The sequence below is a fragment of the Notolepis coatsorum genome (assembly GCF_963971535.1).
Source record: "Notolepis coatsorum genome assembly, chromosome: 12".
NCBI classification, from domain to species: Eukaryota; Metazoa; Chordata; class Actinopteri; order Aulopiformes; family Paralepididae; genus Notolepis; species Notolepis coatsorum.
The window spans coordinates 39,758,339-39,776,386 of NC_140176.1; the positions used below are offsets into that span (position 1 = coordinate 39,758,339).

The window sequence follows — 18,048 nt, forward strand, 5'->3', positions numbered from 1 at the left end:
GGCGTCATATACTTTTTCTAACAGGATGTGTGACGGTTCACCCTTCTCATTGGTTGAAAATGGCCTTCATGTTTGTACATCGCCATCTGTTGCTTTGGCATTGTACTACATGTATATTACATCAGTGTTAAACCACTGTGAGCGGCCCGGAGTGGATTGGAGCGGAGGAGAACTCTCGCTCCAGACGTCGCGCCGACCCATTTTAAAACCCACTCCGTCGCTCACGTCAAAACCGCCCGCTCCGCTCCCCGCGCCGCTCACGCGCCGCGCCGCTCACATGGCCTGGTGCTTAGTAATGAGGGAATAATGGCTTTCCTAAATAATGGGTAACATCCATACTGTACACGACAAGGGTCCATACATGACAAGAATACTAATATGATTTCATCAGACACTCTCGGATAACGAGGCAAAATTTATTCCAGACTTAAGAACCCCATGGAGTGTGCCAGCACACTGGGAGAACCACAGCATCCATATATAATAGCTATTAGAGTAGACGATTTACCCTATCATCAAATTATTCCTTCTGCCGTAGACCGGCGAGGTCTGGAGACACCCACACCCCTAGTAGGATTAGAATAGACATGCTCTCATTAAGCTTTGTTGTGGTTGTTCTTCCAAAATGAAACGGTAAGCGACTTCCTTCATCTGTGTGGCTGCGCACTGTGATTGGTCCACTGGCGTGTCACATGACCATCGGTCCGACATCCTTCTCTGTACAGCCCTGAGTGAGAGTGAGATTGTGGATCTCATCTCAAGATGAAAGGTTTTTCTCATTACTAATCTCCAGTGGTTTCTCGAGGTCTTCAGGCAGCCCATGGTTCTCAGGTGAAGGGTCAGATGTGTCCCACAGCACCAGGTGCTCCTCGCTGATGGATCTGGAGATCACACAGGAGGTGGCCTCCTCCGGGTATGAACATCACCCTTCACTTTGATTTCATAGAAGTTCTCTTCTCCACGTTCCTCCAATAAAAACAATCAGTAGAAGACCCAGATGTGTGACTGCAGCCCTCTCGCAGGGTGCAGCGCTCTCTAACCTCAGCTATACCCATCTGTAGTCGGGCTACACGTCTGCTATCTACAGCTTAGTTTGCAGTAGTTCAAAGGAGGATAGATATCCCCTCCTCCTCTATCTCCAACTCCATCATGTGAAGGCAGTGAGTTCTGACTCAATATTAGCTTCTCTACTTTCCTTTGATGACACAGACGGTTAAAAGGGTGATAACATGTACACAACCTTGGGTAAGATAGACCTACGCCAGCTACTTCACAGATAAGCTCTGGTTAATGCTGTTACTTGTATACTTTGAGAGATGTATTACATACAGATGTACTGAATATAGAGATTTAGTGTAGGCTAAGATAAGGCTAAGACAACAAGTAAATACAAAGGGGTCACTTGCTGAAATGTCGGTTTACGCTATCTCTGCCAAAAACGAATGCATTATAGAGCTATAATATACTGGAACAGGCTTCCACAAAATCTCACAACACCAAGTATATACAGATTTAAGTACATCAAGGAAAATAATAAACGTATTCTAAACTGATTTTAATACAGATTTCTTCTGTACTGATTTTAATTTTGGGATATGTCATTTTTTATTTTATAATATGCACTTTACAAGCCAGGCTCACACTCGCAGTACGTCCGCAGTTTGAGATCGCACCTTGAAGCAAGTTACAGAGTAGCTACAGAAAATGCACAGAAGACGGCGGACCGCAACAAAGCCAGGTTCGACAAACGAGTTGTTGAGTCTACCCTGCAGGAAGGGGACAGGGTTCTCGTCAAGAACGTCCGCCTCAGAGGAAAGCACAAGCTAGCAGACCGGTGGGAAGCAGATATCTATATTGTAGTGAAACACACTGGACATGTCCCAGTCTATGTAGTGCGACCTGAAACCAGAGATGGCCCACTACGAACGCTCCACAGAGACCTACTGCTACCTTGCGGCTTCCTTCCTACTACCCCTGTGGAAGATGGACCTCCTGTAAAGGACAAAGCTAAGCGACCAAGAACTCGACAGAGCCCAAGAGAAGAAAGCTTGAATGAATCGGAGGGAGAGGACCCAGATGATGACTATCTTGATCTCCCTTATCACTATGACCAGGGAGGTCTAGTGGTGGAAACACGACTCTTTCCAGTGTCCACTGTCGAGCAAGACCCCTCAGACGGAGTCATTATTCCGGAGGGAGCTCCAGATACAGCGGATCGGGAAGATCCCTTACCTGATATGGATCCAGAAGAGGACAACCTACCCGACCAGACCTTACCAGTTATGAGTTCAGAGGAGAACAATACTAACATGAATGAACTGGAGACCGAACCCGATGGACCGGGGAATGTCCACAACGATGTGGAACAGCCAAGAAGGTCGACAAGACATAGGGAACCTCCAAAAACCCTGACTTATCACCGACTAGGAAACCCACTAGTGACGATATTCAATATTACAGAGTCTAAGCTCAGTAATGACAGACTCGTTAGGTGACTCTGACTCCCCAGAACCCCATAGGATTGTGATAATGTAGTCCTGGGATAATATGCACAGGGACGTGCATTAGGATAGAAGGGGAGAATGTAACCCCGGGTTCAGATTCATAACTAGCATAGGAACATAAATAGTTAATGTTAGTAGGTAAGAACTTTCTAGACAGTAAAACATTCTAGGCCCAGACTCCCCAAAACCCCATAGGATTGTGATAATGTAGTCCTGGGATAATATGCACAGGGACGTGCATTAGGATAGAAGGGGAGAATGTAACCCCGGGTTCAGATTCATAATTATCAATTACATAAATAGTTCCTGTTTATCTCTGGCTACCACTTCCTGTTTTACCATGAGGTCCCACTTCCTGTATATAGCGTATGATGTCATGATTTGAAGGTTCTGGAACCTTTGTGATGTCATCCTATGATGTCATATAGAACGTTCCGGAACATCTTGGCTTCCAATATATAGAGCCAGCTCTCAAGCAGCCAGCCTCTTTCTCCTCGACCACTGGACCAGCAACATCCCCCAGACGGACCGGACTAACCAACCGACTGGAAGCCGCAAGTCTCCACCAGCATCCCGGAGCAGTCCAGACCACCCATCACCAAGCGTGCTCAGCTGGATAGATACCCGATGGCGAGCCAACCCCGGAGCATTTGATAAGACTAATGCCAGCCTGATGTGAATACCCATGATGCTCAACTAGTGCTCAACTATTGCTACCCCACTAGTCCGGTAGGATTGAACTGAACGAGACTACAAGGACTTCCAAGGGAGGCAATCCCGTTCACCTTATGTTATTTTGATATTGTATTTTGTATTTGAATTGATTTAACTCGATATATGGATACAGATATTCTCCTATAATGCTACCATTGTATGATGTTATAATAGAACCTTCTAGAACATAGAACCTTCTAGAACATAGAACCTTCTACACCGGTTGGGGTGATGTCATAATAGACCATTCTAGATGACACATCGAGTATCGCCGAATCACTTCCTGGTTTAAAGAGTTTAAAGGGCCAATTCACCTAATAAGGTATTTGCATTCCCTGATAAACTAATATAGGGTTACCGATGATAACCTCAGAGACGTCTGAACGAACCCCAATGTGTTGATCCAATCGACCTAGGCCTTGATATCGACCTAACCCTCCCGCAAGGAGAGGTTACTGACCTAATCTAAAAGGGATCCTTCAAAGCATAAGTTATACTTTACAGATTATTACTGTTTATCTAGCGCGCTTTTAATTAAAACACCGGTTATTGTTATAACTCTGCCTCTGGTCTACTATTCCTTTAATTGTGTATATTACTCCTTGTCGCATTCGAACCTAGAACTGTGCCCGTGGCAAACAGCTGTTACTGGTATTAACACAAGTGCTACATGTATTTTGCAATATGTGTAATATTGTATCTTATAATTCTGTTTTTAATATTATATTTGTATGCCTGGACCTCAGGAAGATGGTGAAGACTAATGGGGATCCACAATAAACAATACACAACAATAAACAATAAACTTGAAGGACTTGACTGTCTGTGACTGTTGGACCACATAATGCTTCCCCCATTGACTAGGTGTGTCTCCCCCTTTGTGTCATTGTAAGTTGTAGACACCTGAATATGTCTAACAATAATTCAATGTGTATAACCTAATTCCTTGTACTCTACTGTGCTCACTGCTGTGTTCAGGATAACGTTGTGTAAACTCACTGACCCGTCTGATTCTCCACCTCCTAGCATTGACATTTAATAGTGGGACATGATACTGGACTGCCGCCAGGGGGAGCTGGTGCGACGTTGGGCAGGGGAGACAACAGGTGAAGAAGTGGCTGGGTGAAGGTGGAACTCTTACAGCGGGACTTCCTCTTCATCGTTTTTCCACAGAAGCAAGCGGACGCGTAGAGCCGGAGCTCTAGACACTAAGGACACGCGAAATATGACCCCCGTCACGGGGCGGGTTAGTAATGTTGTATGCGATAGTTTAGCTTCCCAGTTAGTGCTTAGGGTACGTTTTGAACAAAGAAGAAGACGTTCTACTGCCGGAGAGTGCTGTGGATACCGCACGTGCTGCGTTTTAGCTAAAGTATAGGCGGAAGGCTAGGGGGTCGCGCAGACCCACGGCTTAGCTTCAGTATAGGCCTAGTAGCACAGTTAGCTCGCACGTCGCTCCACCTCTCCCAGCCCCGCAGCGGACGCCGCAACAGACATCGCCGGACTACACCCACCTCCAGCCGTCACCTGCCTAACGTCAACCCAGCCTGCCTCTTACTGTCACAGGTGACAAGCACGGGACCGTTCGACGGCCATCTCACCACGCAGACGTTCGGTGTGAGAGCAGGCCGGCACTTGGTTGGTACACTCAAGCCAGGTACTGTGAGCGCTCAGAGCACTGGAACTTTATCGGCGAACATTCTCCTTTTCGAGAGCGGGCCCGCTAAGGGCGAAGAGAATAGATACTTTGAACTGGCACGTGTACTGTACCAGTGATTAGGGGCGCCCCGACGTTTGTTATTTTGGGGAATGCCGGCTTAGATAGGCTTTTTGTTTCAACTGTGGGCCCACTGTATTTTCTGGTTACATGTGTTAAAGTCAAGTCAAGTAATTTATTTATATAGCACATTTAAAAGCACAAGAGCCAACCAAAGTGCTGTACAATCAAAGCTTAAAATCAATGTCCTAATATAAAATACACAAATACAAAAATACAAAAAGGCACAGCAGGACAAGACAGTACATTCAGAGAATAGGACAGTAGGACAACACACGGATAGGGGAACACAAAGTACAGTAGCACACAGGGGACAGAGGAGCATAAGAAGAGATACAAGAGGGAGGGGGCAGGATAAAATTACATGGGAGTGTGTGAGTTAGGGTGTGGGAGAATCAGGGTTTATTGAAGGCCAGGGAATAGAAGTGGGTTTTTAGACGGGCCTTAAATGTCTCCAGCGAGGGGGCAGATCGGATCTCCAGGGGAAGCTGGTTCCATAGCTTGGGGGCCACGGCCTTGAAGGAACGATCGCCTCTCTTTTTGAGTCTGGTGCGGGGGGGGACCAGCCGAGCCTGGTTGGAGGATCTTAGTGACCTGGGTGCTGCGTAGGGGGTGATGAGCTCGGTGATGTATAGGGGTGCTGCACCCGATAGTGCCTTAAAGGTGAGGAGGAGGATTTTGAAGTCTATTCTAAGTGGGACTGGGAGCCAGTGTAGGGAGGCTAGGACTGGTGTGATGTGCTCTTTCTTTCTGGTGCCGGTAAGGAACCTAGCTGCAGAGTGCTGGACCATTTTGAGGCGGGACATGGCTGCCTGACAGATGCCGGTGTAGAGGGCATTGCAGTAGTCAAGGCGTAAAGTGATGAATGCATTGACTACCGTTTCCAGGTCGACGGGTGAAAGGATTGGTTTTATTTTACTGATGTTGCGGAGTTGGAAGAAGCATGACTTGACTACGGTATTTACCTGCCGGTCGAATTTGAGCTCTGTGTTGTGCGGTTAAGTTGTGCAGACAGCACGTGTGGATAATAATAATCTTTCCCATCGAATAGCTTGCGGAGCTCGCCAGTACCCTCTCTCTCTCTACCTACGGGTGAATGAAAAGTATCTTAACCCTTACGGGGACCTGTTTCATTACAGTAGAGTGTGAGATGCCATGCATTGTGCCTTGTATTGATTGCATGATAACTTACAAGGCGTACAAATGGGAGCACTGTGTGCGTGTCTGTTAATGTGCATTCTGTTTAACCCCTTCCTTTCCGGGTAATGCTCATTATTGTTTAACCCCTTCTTACCCACGGCCTATACATCATTGGGACAGGTCTCTGCTCATCAGCAAGGAAAGGTACTGCTTTGGGGAGAAAGTATATCATCTATCACTACTGCCACCGGGTGTGGGAGGGTGCGGGAAGTATTAGGGGAAGTGTGGGTGTGTGGGGAATTACTGCAAGTCGCCCTGGAGGGCAATAAAGACCAGCGCACCACCCCTAGGTTAGTAAATCCTAGGCCCCATCCACTCCCTCTGCTAAAGCTCCACTCCTGCACTACTGTAATACTCCTGCACTACAGTCGGGGACTCAGCCGGACCCAGATCTGCTGCGTTCCCACTACCTAGTGACAGTGTACATCTACTCTCATAAAGTAGGTATAATCCATGAAGTGAATTCCCAGCTTAAATTCCCTATCTATTACTTCTTTCTGCGTTGTGTTTACAAGCTCTTGGGATCCACTCTGTTCTAAATGCAGATAACCAGTGTTTTAACTTGGTTACTGCCTTCTATTTACCCAGATTGAAAATACGGCGCGGCCGTTGAAATGAAGCGAGATCTGAGCAGTTTGAAAAGGAACCCGTTTTTTAATGAAAAAAGGATTTCAATTAGATGTTACAAAAAGAAATATTGTGCAATGAACCTGCAAGACGCATCCAATATGCCGGATGTTTGCAGAAATTCAGACTAATTTCTCAATAAAAAGCTCTGTCTAAAAACATGTCTCGTCTCGTTCTTCAATTCTGCTGCGTCGATTTCTCCTCCTGCTGGGTCTGTTGTGGAGAAAAAGGGTGTGTGTTCTTTGTTGCTTCCTGGGTCTTGTTCGGTTGTGTTGTGACTCTACTAGCACGGAGTCTTTGCTAATATCAAATTTAGGCTCCGCCTCTAGTTTTACGGCAAGCGGGCGTTTTCCAAACTCTCCTCGAGTGTTCCTATTGGAGGACACTTACTCTCAACTCTCATTGGCTAACTCCTTATCGTGACGTTTTACATCGAATTGCGTCACGATGTGGATTCTAGGTCCAAACCCTTTGATCAACTGCCCCTTTGTATAGAAGAGACTGTCTGGCGTCTCTCAAAGCAGTCCCTTTGTATTGGACCATTTGCCTCGAACACTTAGGGTGAAAAATCACTCAGTTTATTACTCCCAGGAAGTCCCAACGAGACTATCTCTTCGTTTGATCAACAGCTGCCTGTCTCAATCACTCTGGTTCAGAGCCTTGAGTCCACGCAGCTGTTTCAAACCACAGATACGTCTCGTTGGTTTTGTTGAATAGAAATGGATAGCGGCAGAGAAGCCAGGAGAATTTGTGAATGCATATTACCTGTCGGTGTTGTGCCATTCTGAGCTCCATGGTATATAGTGCAATAAACACAGTTTGACTGGAATTCTACTACAGTTTCCCCGGTTTGGGGATTGATAATCCCCAAGATACATGTTAGTAATTCCTCAAACAAACTGTTTACAATTACCTTAACCTTACTGTTTAACCTAATTACCTCAGAGCCAAACCTTTCCAGAATCCTTCTGACTCATTTTCCGTATTTGTTAGTATCATTTACTTTCAACACCCACATTACTCCCTCCCCTACTGACCGACTATGGACCCATCTTTTATTTACACAGTTCTCTATTCACTCACACCGTTTAACAATTTCCACTCATTTTGCAGGTTATATACAATGTTATCAGTTATATCAATTTCACTTCCGTCTAGGTACGTCCCTTTATACAAAAAGATGATCGTACCAATTACCAGGTTTAGACTATACTTTATGTGTTTTTTATCCAAATGTGTCTGTTTTGTGCAATTCACTCTGAAAGAAAAGACCTTACATTGCATTTACTATCTAAACATTTCTAAAAAAGGAGAGAGCTTAGCTAATGAAAAATCAAAAATTAATATGTACACGCCCTCTCCAAGGCCTATCAGTTACACTATCCCTTCCTTTGCCTATGTATATCGTTTAGGCTTCTTGATGACTCGTTGTGGTCGAGTATCTTGTTCCGGGCTTGTGCTAAGCACTGGTTCCTCTGGCTCTTCTGGTACCTTCTCCATGTCCACAGAGGAGAAGTTATTATGTTCCAATTCATAATCCTCTCCTCTGTCTGGTTCCTGTAAAAACGCTTTGACCCTTTTAACCTCCTTCCAGTTAAGAGTACCCTCCTCCCGTTCGGATGCACTCCTTGCCCTACTTAGATGCACCTCTCCCCTCCAGGATCAGGAGATACCACGTGTGGGGAAACCGGCTTTTTCAGGGCCGCATTGCCGCCTACACTGGACCCCCTCTCACCCAACCAAGGATACAGGCCTCCACTTCCAGGCTAAGGTCTCCTCACATGAACAGAAGAAGTCCCCTTATCTTACCTTCAGGTGCAGTTTAAGGCTGGGTCCCTTTCCAATCTTAGGAGAGACAATTCAGATTCCTCTGAATTGACACCCCTCATCCCTCTGCTTCCCAGCATTTTCTTTTCAAAAACACTGATCACAGAAGCACAGCTCGCCTACTAACCCTGTATCGGCTAGTAAGGTTACCGTGGCCTGACTGTACATTGAGCCAAGTGCATTTATGCCCATACTGTCCAGTCACTCACGGTCCCCGTCCCGCTATCTGTGACTATAAGCAGGGGTCATAACGCTCTCCTGACCGGCTGGCGACCCAGTCGATAGCGACCTCATAGTCCGTCATCAAGTCAGGACCCCAAGCAGCTGACTGTCCGTAGTACCTATCAGCCACTCAGTTTAGAAACCGACGGTCTTGTCCCCACCCCGCTTGCTCTGGGCATGGAAATATTGACCGTTTTCGCCAGCCTTGCCTGTTCATGGCAGGAGCTGTGCCCCCTACGGTGCACCGCCCTGCTCCTAGGTGTGGACTGTCGTCCACGTACCACCCAGTGCCCACACCAACTTATGTGCGACGTTTCCTGGGCCGACTAGGCGGTGCCACAGTGGTATGTTATTTCATACCTCGTTACGCACGAGGGCCTTCAGTTTCTCCCCAGCACTATAGAATGTGTTTAACGTGCGCCCAGACTCTTGCGAGCCCACTGCCGCCTGTTGAAGGCTAGAGGTTCGGGGTGCCTAATCCCCTCCCTAACCTTCATCTTCTACTGGTGGCCAATCGTGGCCCCCTCGGTCTGGCTCGCCATAATCATCCGGGTCTTCCCCATCGTTTGGGGTTAGCGCCGCCTTCACTTCGCCTTCGTGTAATGGTTGCGACGCCCCGGTTTTACCGTCAAGGTCTTGTGGTTCAGGTTCCCATTCTTGGTCCGTATTGGTTGCTTTTACACAATGAGTAACGTGAAACCACATAGGCGATCCTTCAACTTGTAAAGCCCTCTCGGTGGCTCGAACGACTTTGTATGGCCCTTCCCGTCTCGCGCCAAACCACTTGCGTCTAAATACTTTGACATAAACGTAGTCGCCTGGTATGATTTGAGGTGTAGTCTGCCTATTCACCTCCTCCCCGGTTTCATGCTCCTGTCTACTGGAGACATGAACCAGAATACTTTTGTGTATCTCTGACATGTATTTTACGTACTCACGCATGTCGTTGTCCAGGATGTCCAAACTCGGACCTTTGCCTGTCGCGCGCAAACCTGGTACTACCATGCAGCGACCTAGCATCATTTCGTGCGGTGTCAAACGCAGACCGCGAAGTTCGCACGAACGACAAGTAAACCATACTAGAGGGAGAGCGTTCAACCAAATCAGTCCTGTGTGTTGACAGATCATTACCAGCTTATTTTTAACTCGTTTTTGACCGTTTTCTTATTATTATTTACAAAACACATAATAGATTGGAAACATTTATTTTCGCAGATACATTCTCTACTGTTCCGCATTTTGACAATACATAATTCTCCAAATCATTTATCTATGTATTTTACAGCTTCTTACGTTAGCATCCAATCAAATCACCTTTGTCTCATTTCTTATCTGTGCTGTACTGTTTTACTAGATCAAATATCTCAAGCTCAACACAACCATCCACACCCTTAAAAGTGGAATATTCATTATTTCACTATCAATACCTTGTTTCCCGACAGCTCCTCGGTCCGGACAGCCAGCTCTAGACGAGGCCAATCACCAACAGAACCTATGTGCATGGTCAACAAACCACAGTCTCTTTAAACACTCATCACACACACTCCGCCAGCTTTCAACAAGCCGGTGCAGAGCCTCCCATAAGTCAATCATCAAATTCACATGTCTGCACCCTACATGAACACTATCTGGCCAATTTGCGACCAGAAACCTACAGAGCTTTCTATAGACAGAGAAATATGTTTCCCCAACACTTAACATAACCCAACATGTGACACAACCCCCCAGATTCTACATCTGGACTCTTAATGAGCGGAAAACAAACCATGAACCAGCTCCCGTCCATTCTCAGTTTCCAGCTCATTATATCAGACTTCCTACCAGTCTCGCTGTGTCACCACCACCTGCTATCCCTGACCAGCGAGAGATCCCTCCCAGCCAGCCAGTTCCTAAAAAATATAGTCAAACAAAAACAAAGAAAATTGTAAATAAACAAAAAAATTGTGAGTGCCTAAATGCTACACACTCATCCAACAGAATTAACTATCATCTAGAGGCATAAATACCCCTGCAACAAAATTAAATAGTCCTTTGTTTCCAACTCTGTCTAACATTAAATGTTCCATTGTTCCTGTCTAAAACCATTAATTTTGTTAGTTTGATTAGCTCATGCAATATTCAGTTACGTCATCCCTCTATAGCCCCAACTTACCCTGGTTAGTCTTCCAAACCATTTTAGTAACTCGCACACCTAATCAAACCTTATCTATGTATCCTCATCTCTATCCTTATTTTAATCAGTCTCATTCTCTTCCGACTGAGCTAGCCGGGCCATTGTTCGCACACCCCCGTGAGATATGACCAGTCTCCCCACACGTCCAACACACCACCTTCCGCACCGGGAATCCAATCGGATTCCGGCCTCTGTCTCCTTTTGGTCGTGGTTGCCACCCTTTGTGTCGCGGCCCAGTTCCCTGTCCGGGCAACGGAGCACAGGGCACTCTTTGATCACGGCGGCCTAGGTCAGACGCCTGAAGCATGATCTCAACAGCTGTCGCTTCTAGTAGCGCAGCCTTTCTTGCCAGTTCTCGTCCCAATCTCTGAATCTCGTGTGCGGCTTGACCAATCTCCAGCTGTATCTTCATCAGATCTCGATGAACTGCCTCGTGTTGTTCGAACGCTGTCACAAACGCTCTCCGTTGTCTATAGGATGCTGCCTCTTCCCCCATCTCAGCACCGGCGGTTTGACTTCCCATCACTGGGCTGGGCCGATGTTGAGGTAGCTGTCGATGGACAGCACAGGGTTGGTTCTGTTCCGGACGGCTTTGGGGAACAGCCTGTGGCAGCAGCTCTGCAGAAAGGTCTCCAGCAGGAACTGGGCCGGGGCGGCGAGGAGGGTCTGCTCGCTGTCTGGAGCACACATGTACTGGAACGGCCTGATGGGGGAGGGGTTCTCCATCACCATGTGTTTGGGTTTGACCACAAAGTCGTTGTGTCCTCCGAATGGAATGTGTTTCTTCCCGCCTCTCATCTTGGCTTCGGTGCTGAGGGCAGGTTGGACATGGGTCGTGTATTCCATACCTGCTGTCGGTCTCAGTTCCAGCCATCCGGCCAGAGTGGATTTCACGGGACCGCTGTAACAACGCCGCCCTCCTCAGTCTCTTTTTCTGTACCTTGGTTAAACTGCAGTCGCCTGCAATGGACACTCCAGCTTGAATCGGTTCTGGTTGGAGTAACACCGTCGTCACTGGTTCACTCCCCTGTATTGGAACCAAAGTCAACATTGCCAGTCCTTTTGTCGTACTGGTCACATGAGAGAAGTCCATATCGATCAGATCATTATCACTGGTAAAGTCTATCTGGGAAATGTCTGCAGAGGCTCTCGGCCTACTCCCCCCAATGGCCCGATCACTAAGCCCCTTTTGCATATTGTTGTTGTTGTTATTCTATTGTTAATAATATTGCATTTACCGCTCCAGTTGTTCCTATCTATGTTCCACTAAGGTGAACTTCCTATGTTACTGTCATTCATTCCACTTCAAACGCTCCTGTAATACCGTTTGAAAAAACAAGTTTCTCTGTCTTCCACTATTTCTACTTACTTGAGTTAAAACACTCACACTGTCAACATTTTACTGTGCAGACAAGGATTGATAACTGGCTTATCATTCATACTTATACCAAGGCTCATTACAGCCGGCCCGTTTCCCCAGATGGTTATGGAAATCGTTCAGAGCTCCTGTCCAGTCGAGCACCTGTATGGAAAGAAAGCAAAAAACATCCAGACTTAATACAGTGGCATTTCCCTGTTATCTCCACTATTCGTTATGCATTGGAAATGTCGGGCAACACTATACTAATATATTTAGCAAGACACAGTGTGATCTGTTTGAAAATAACGATATAACGATACAGCTTATCTCGTTCGATCTCTGTCAACACACTGGGTTCCTATTTTTTGTTGAATCTCCGCTCTCCTTTACTTCCGCTTGATCCTGCTCCAATTCTGATACTCCTCGGAAAACCAAAACATCTTGATTAATATAGTTACATTCATTTTTTACATTCTTTTTCATTATTCAGTACCACACCCCCCAGGGGACACCTGTCACCCAGACACGTGTCCCCCAGAGGTAATCTAAAGAATGCCACAGACGCCGCGCCACGCACGCCGTGAGGTGTCGACCCTGTTTACTGAAGAGACCCTAACAGCCCCTCCACAGTGGCCTAAACCCACCTCACCACAGGTACACAGCAGACAGCATCCCGGCAACCTCTCCCGTGCTTCAGGCCAGTATCCCCAGAGTCCAGTGCCCTGCCGGACGGCCATGCATAGCCGACCAGACCCAACACCGAACCCCGGGCACACCGCCCCACATCACACAGCCCTCCAAACGTACCTACTATGGGGAAAAAAAAACACAATTGTACACACAATCCTATCCCGTCAATTGCAACGCACGGTCGTCCAGGAACGTCCCCCGCCTCACACCCACACGCACGCCCCGGCCCTCCCACTCCCCAACCCTGAATGTCCACCACCCAGATCAGAGAATAGTCGCCAGCGCGGACGCCGGGCACCACGGCTTTATCGGAACGCCCACACCTACCCTGCCACCCTCCGCGCCAACCTTCATCACCATCATTGCATACGCAGGCGCAACCGAGCGGTGTGGGTCCCCAGACGCAGAACCAGCCGCGCCGAGAGTCTTGAACACGTACGTCACACACACCCTGATAACATTCACACAAACTACTATAACCGCAAACATCACCACAGCACACAGCAAATACTTAGCAATTGTCCATCCTATGTAACCTAACCAACTTTGGCCCCAGCCCTCCCACGAGTCCTCCTGCGTGGGCTGCATCTCCCTAGTAATATTCTTCAAATGCTCTATAACTTCCTGTATGCCGCCTATATCATTTTCGGGGATAAATGTGCAGCATTCCTGACCAATCAATGCACACGTGCCCCCTGAACTCGCCAACAGGAAGTCCAAACCCGTCCTCGACTGCAGCTCCATCAGCCTTAAGGACCGTAACTCTTGAGCCTCCAGGGCCATACCTCTGGCGGTCGTAGCCGTCATATCCTCAAACACGCGAGCTAGATGGTCTAGTTCACCCATGTTTGCATACGTTCCCCACCAGGGAAACGCCACCCTGAAAAAGTGGTCCGCATCTATAAACCTCCTGCGCCTTGACTTGGGAATCGTCGGCAAAACATCTGACACCCTCATAGCTGGCACCAAATACCCCAACGCACACCTACCCCTCCACTTAATAGGCAACGCTGCGTAAGCATACTCACCACAAATCCAAAACGCCCCCCTAGGGGCCGGCGCCTCCGAATTCTTACCCCATATTCCACTCTCACCCTTGCAACCGTCCAAATATCCCACGTCCCTACCACCTGACTTCCCCTCTACGCACATCTCAAACCCAGCCGCCCTAAACGCCACCGGAATGGGGCTAGTGTCCTTAAGACCCCCATAACCCACTGCCTTATTCGACCCCTGTTCCCGGCCCAAATACCTCAACATCCTATCATGACCCACCCCGTCGCATAGGCCGAGCAGAGGCTCGTCCCTCAACACATTGGCATGACACTTCGTTAAGGGGTGTGCAATCAAGGGAAGACCTGCGTCGCCTGCTAGCGGGGCTAAGCCACACACATAACAATCCGACCTATTGGCTACCTTAGCCACAGTCCTCGCCATCCCCAAAAACAGATTACCGTGATGGTCTGGCTGCGACCTCCTACCCACTACCACCACCTCTGGCTGTTCAGGTCGCAGATATGGATCATACATTATAGTACCGATCAATACACATAACCAAATCATTGCCACGGCACCCCCCCGAAGCACCCGTCTACTACTGTCTCCCAAACCAGGAACCATGTTTGTCTGTTCCGTCCTCCTCTTCCTCCCTCCGTCACCGGCGCGTATCCTAATATGTCCTGCAATCCCCACAAACAACAACACAACTTTATAACCGAACATACCCTCAGTCTACTGACATGAAGACCCCAACCTAAACACAACACCAGGACATGTAGAAAAGGCCGCAACGTAGCCGCCCACCGGCCAAGAGAGAACCAGGCCAGAGGGAACACATGTAACTCCATGTCGGTCTACAGACGGAAGAGGGGGGAGGGTGGAGAGAGGCACAGCAAGTGGGGCACAGGATGGAGCAGGGGGGGGGGGGGGGGGGGGGGGGGGGGGCAAGAGAAAAGGAGGGGGGGTTTGAAGGATCATCAGGAAAGTGGGGGGGGGGGGGGGGTTCAAAGGAACAGCAGGGAAGTGGGGGGGGGGGGGGGGGGGGGGGGGTTCAAAGGAACAGCAGGGAAGTGGGGGGGTTTCAAAGGAAAATCAAGAGAAGGGGGGGTTCAAAGGAACAGCAGGGAAGTGGGGGGGGGGGGGGGGGGGGGGTTCAAAGGAACAGCAGGGAAGTGGGGGAGGGGGGGGGGTTGGTTTGGGTTTCGCAGTCCCGAACAGACCTGCTCCACACCATAAAACACATTCATCATACCCTGCACTGCCCCCATGTCTCCTATGGAGAAGAAGGGAGAGAGAGAGAACAGCAAGATAGCTAGAAAAAGAGAAAAGAGGGAGTGAGAGAGGAAGACGAGGAGAGAGGAGAGGAAGGAGAGGAGAGGGGAGGAGAGGAAGGAGAGGAGAGAGGAAAGAGGAGGAAAGGAAGTGGAGGAAAGGAAGGAAAGGAGAAAGGAGAGAGGAGGAGGAAGAGAGGAGAGGAAGGGGAGGGGGTAGAGAGAAGAGGAAAAGGAGGGGCTAAAGGGAGGAGGAGGAAGGGGAGGAGGAGGAAGGGGAGGGGGGTAAGAGGAGGAGGGGCAAGAGGAAGAGGAGGGGCAAGAGGAAGAGGAGGGGCAAGAGGAAGAGGAGGGGCAAGAGGAAGAGGAGGGGCAAGAGGAAGAGGAGGGGCAAGAGGAAGAGGAGGGGCAAGAGGAAGAGGAGGGGCAAGAGGAAGAGGAGGGGCAAGAGAGAGGAAGAGGAGGGGCAAGAGGAAGAGGAGGGGCAAGAGGAAGAGGAGGGGCAAAAGAGAGGAAGAGGAGGGGCAAGAGGAAGAGGAGGGGCAAGAGGAAGAGGAGGGGCAAGAGGAAGAGGAGGGGCAAGAGGAAGAGGAGGGGCAAGAGGAAGAGGAGGGGCAAAGGAAGAGGAGGGGCAAGAGGAAGAGGAGGGGCAAAGGAAGAGGAGGGGCAAAAGAGAGGAGGGGCTAGAAAAAAAGAGGGAGGAAGAGGAAGAGGAAGGGGAAAGGGAGGGGGGGGGGGGGGGGGGGGGGGGAAAGAAAATGGCACGTGTGGGAGAAAGAGAGAGAGAGATAGAAAGAAAGAGAGAGAGAAAAAGAGAGAGAGTGAGAGAGAGAGAGAGAGAAAAAGAGAGAGAGAGAGAAAGAGAGAGAAAGAAAGAAAAAGAGAAAGAGAGAGAGCGAGAGAGAGAGAAAAACTACACACATCTGATCGCTTTATAGCCACACATGACACGCTGGTTAGGACAGGAGTTCCAATGCCTCTACCGCCCCCCAGTGCACAAGGTTGACTTTGACGCCATCTAGTGGTCTTTTACCCACGTCATAATTACACGCTGGTTAGGACGGGGGTTCCAATGCCTCTACCGCCCCCCAGTGTACTCTGACGCCATCTAGTGGTCTCTTACCCACATCATAATTAATTTCAGTCTCACTCGCCTCACACACACAATGTCCCTTCTCACAAGCGCGCATGCGCGCACTCCGAAGCGGAGTTCACTCATTCACCATGCATCCTGCATACATTCAAACTTTCAGCCAATACTCAAACAGTAGCCCACACTGCAACTCACCCAGCTCATTCATCACAAACGACCATTCAGTTATACTGCAATATCGCCTCAATCACAACATACAGTATTAAACCCCTATCGCCCCAGTATTAAACCGTCCCAGGCGAGCCACAACGAGCTATCGTTTGTAGCATGTTGCGCGCTACGACACGCACGCGCCCCCCACCACGAAGTTGGGTGGCGCATTTGCCGTTGCGTGTGTGCACTTTGGACGTCGCGTGTGTACCCGATTCAATATTAAAAACCGTTCTCAGTCATATTATAAGTGCCACTTTACAGATTTAATCTATATACTTCACACATGTTAAACCTAACCATAAGTCCTTTCACTCATACACAAACATCATACACTAGTAATTGTTTAACCATAGCTTGCAACATACGAGTCCACCTTAAGTACTATTCTAATGTTTACAGCCTATCGCTGCAACATACGAGTCCTATGTTACAGCATAGCTTGCAACATACGAGTCCTATGTTACAGCATAGCTTGCAACATACGAGTCTACCTCAAGCACTATTCTAATGTTACAGCCTATCGTTGTTTAAATTTAACACGTCCGGCGGTGCCCAGGGTTAAACTAGACTCTATTCATGCTCCATCTCTACTGTAGAAAATACTACGCAAATGTGCTAAAGCCAATACTATAAGGCGTACTATGCACATGTTCCCCTTGCTTAACCCTGAGCACAAACCTAGACATTGTTCCTAAATACTTCCATACCTCTTTTTAATGTTCCGACCACGGGCAGCGTCTCGTTCACTTGTGCTAAAATTCTACTGTAGAACGTACAACGCAAAATTGTGCTTAACACCCTTACTGTAAGGCATACGACAGCACAGTGTGGTTAAAAATCCTGCTTACAGGACCCATAATCACACACAGCCTTGAGTCACCACCCTTTGGTCAGAACATTTCATTTAATATCTAATTACAGTCATACTTTTAGCAACCCCCCGCTGGTTCGAATAGAGCCCTCATTTTCATCATCACACTCACCTCTTAGCGACTTCCAGTCACCTGAAGACGGATCGATTGATCAGTTGATTCCTCGTTTGACCGTTCGTGAAGAAAGCGAAGAGAGGCGAGAAAGAAAAAAAAAATAATAACTTCTCTTTGTTGTGAAGAAAAAAAAAACGAGCGCGTCGATTCTTGTCACGGCACCACAATTGAAGTGAATTCCCAGCTTAAATTCCCTATCTATTACTTCTTTCTGCGTTGTGTTTACAAGCTCTTGGGATCCACTCTGTTCTAAATGCAGATAACCAGTGTTTTAACTTGGTTACTGCCTTCTATTTACCCAGATTGAAAATACGGCGCGGCCGTTGAAATGAAGCGAGATCTGAGCAGTTTGAAAAGGAACCCGTTTTTTAATGAAAAAAGGATTTCAATTA

At 48.1% G+C, this 18,048-nt stretch overlaps 1 protein-coding gene across 1 annotated transcript in view; it reads right to left on the reverse strand.

Annotated features, from left to right (window-relative positions):
- Nucleotides 1-12,541: 12,541 nt before the first annotated feature.
- Nucleotides 12,542-18,048, reverse strand: part of LOC311237835 (zinc finger protein 862-like) — a gene marked incomplete at both ends in the record, with an annotated part of 124,630 nt that continues 119,123 nt past the window's right edge. Inside the window, one exon of the mRNA XM_084325812.1 lies at nucleotides 12,542-12,566. Coding sequence (XP_084181938.1) covers nucleotides 12,542-12,566 — 25 coding nt within the window. The remainder of the gene's footprint in view (nucleotides 12,567-18,048) is intronic.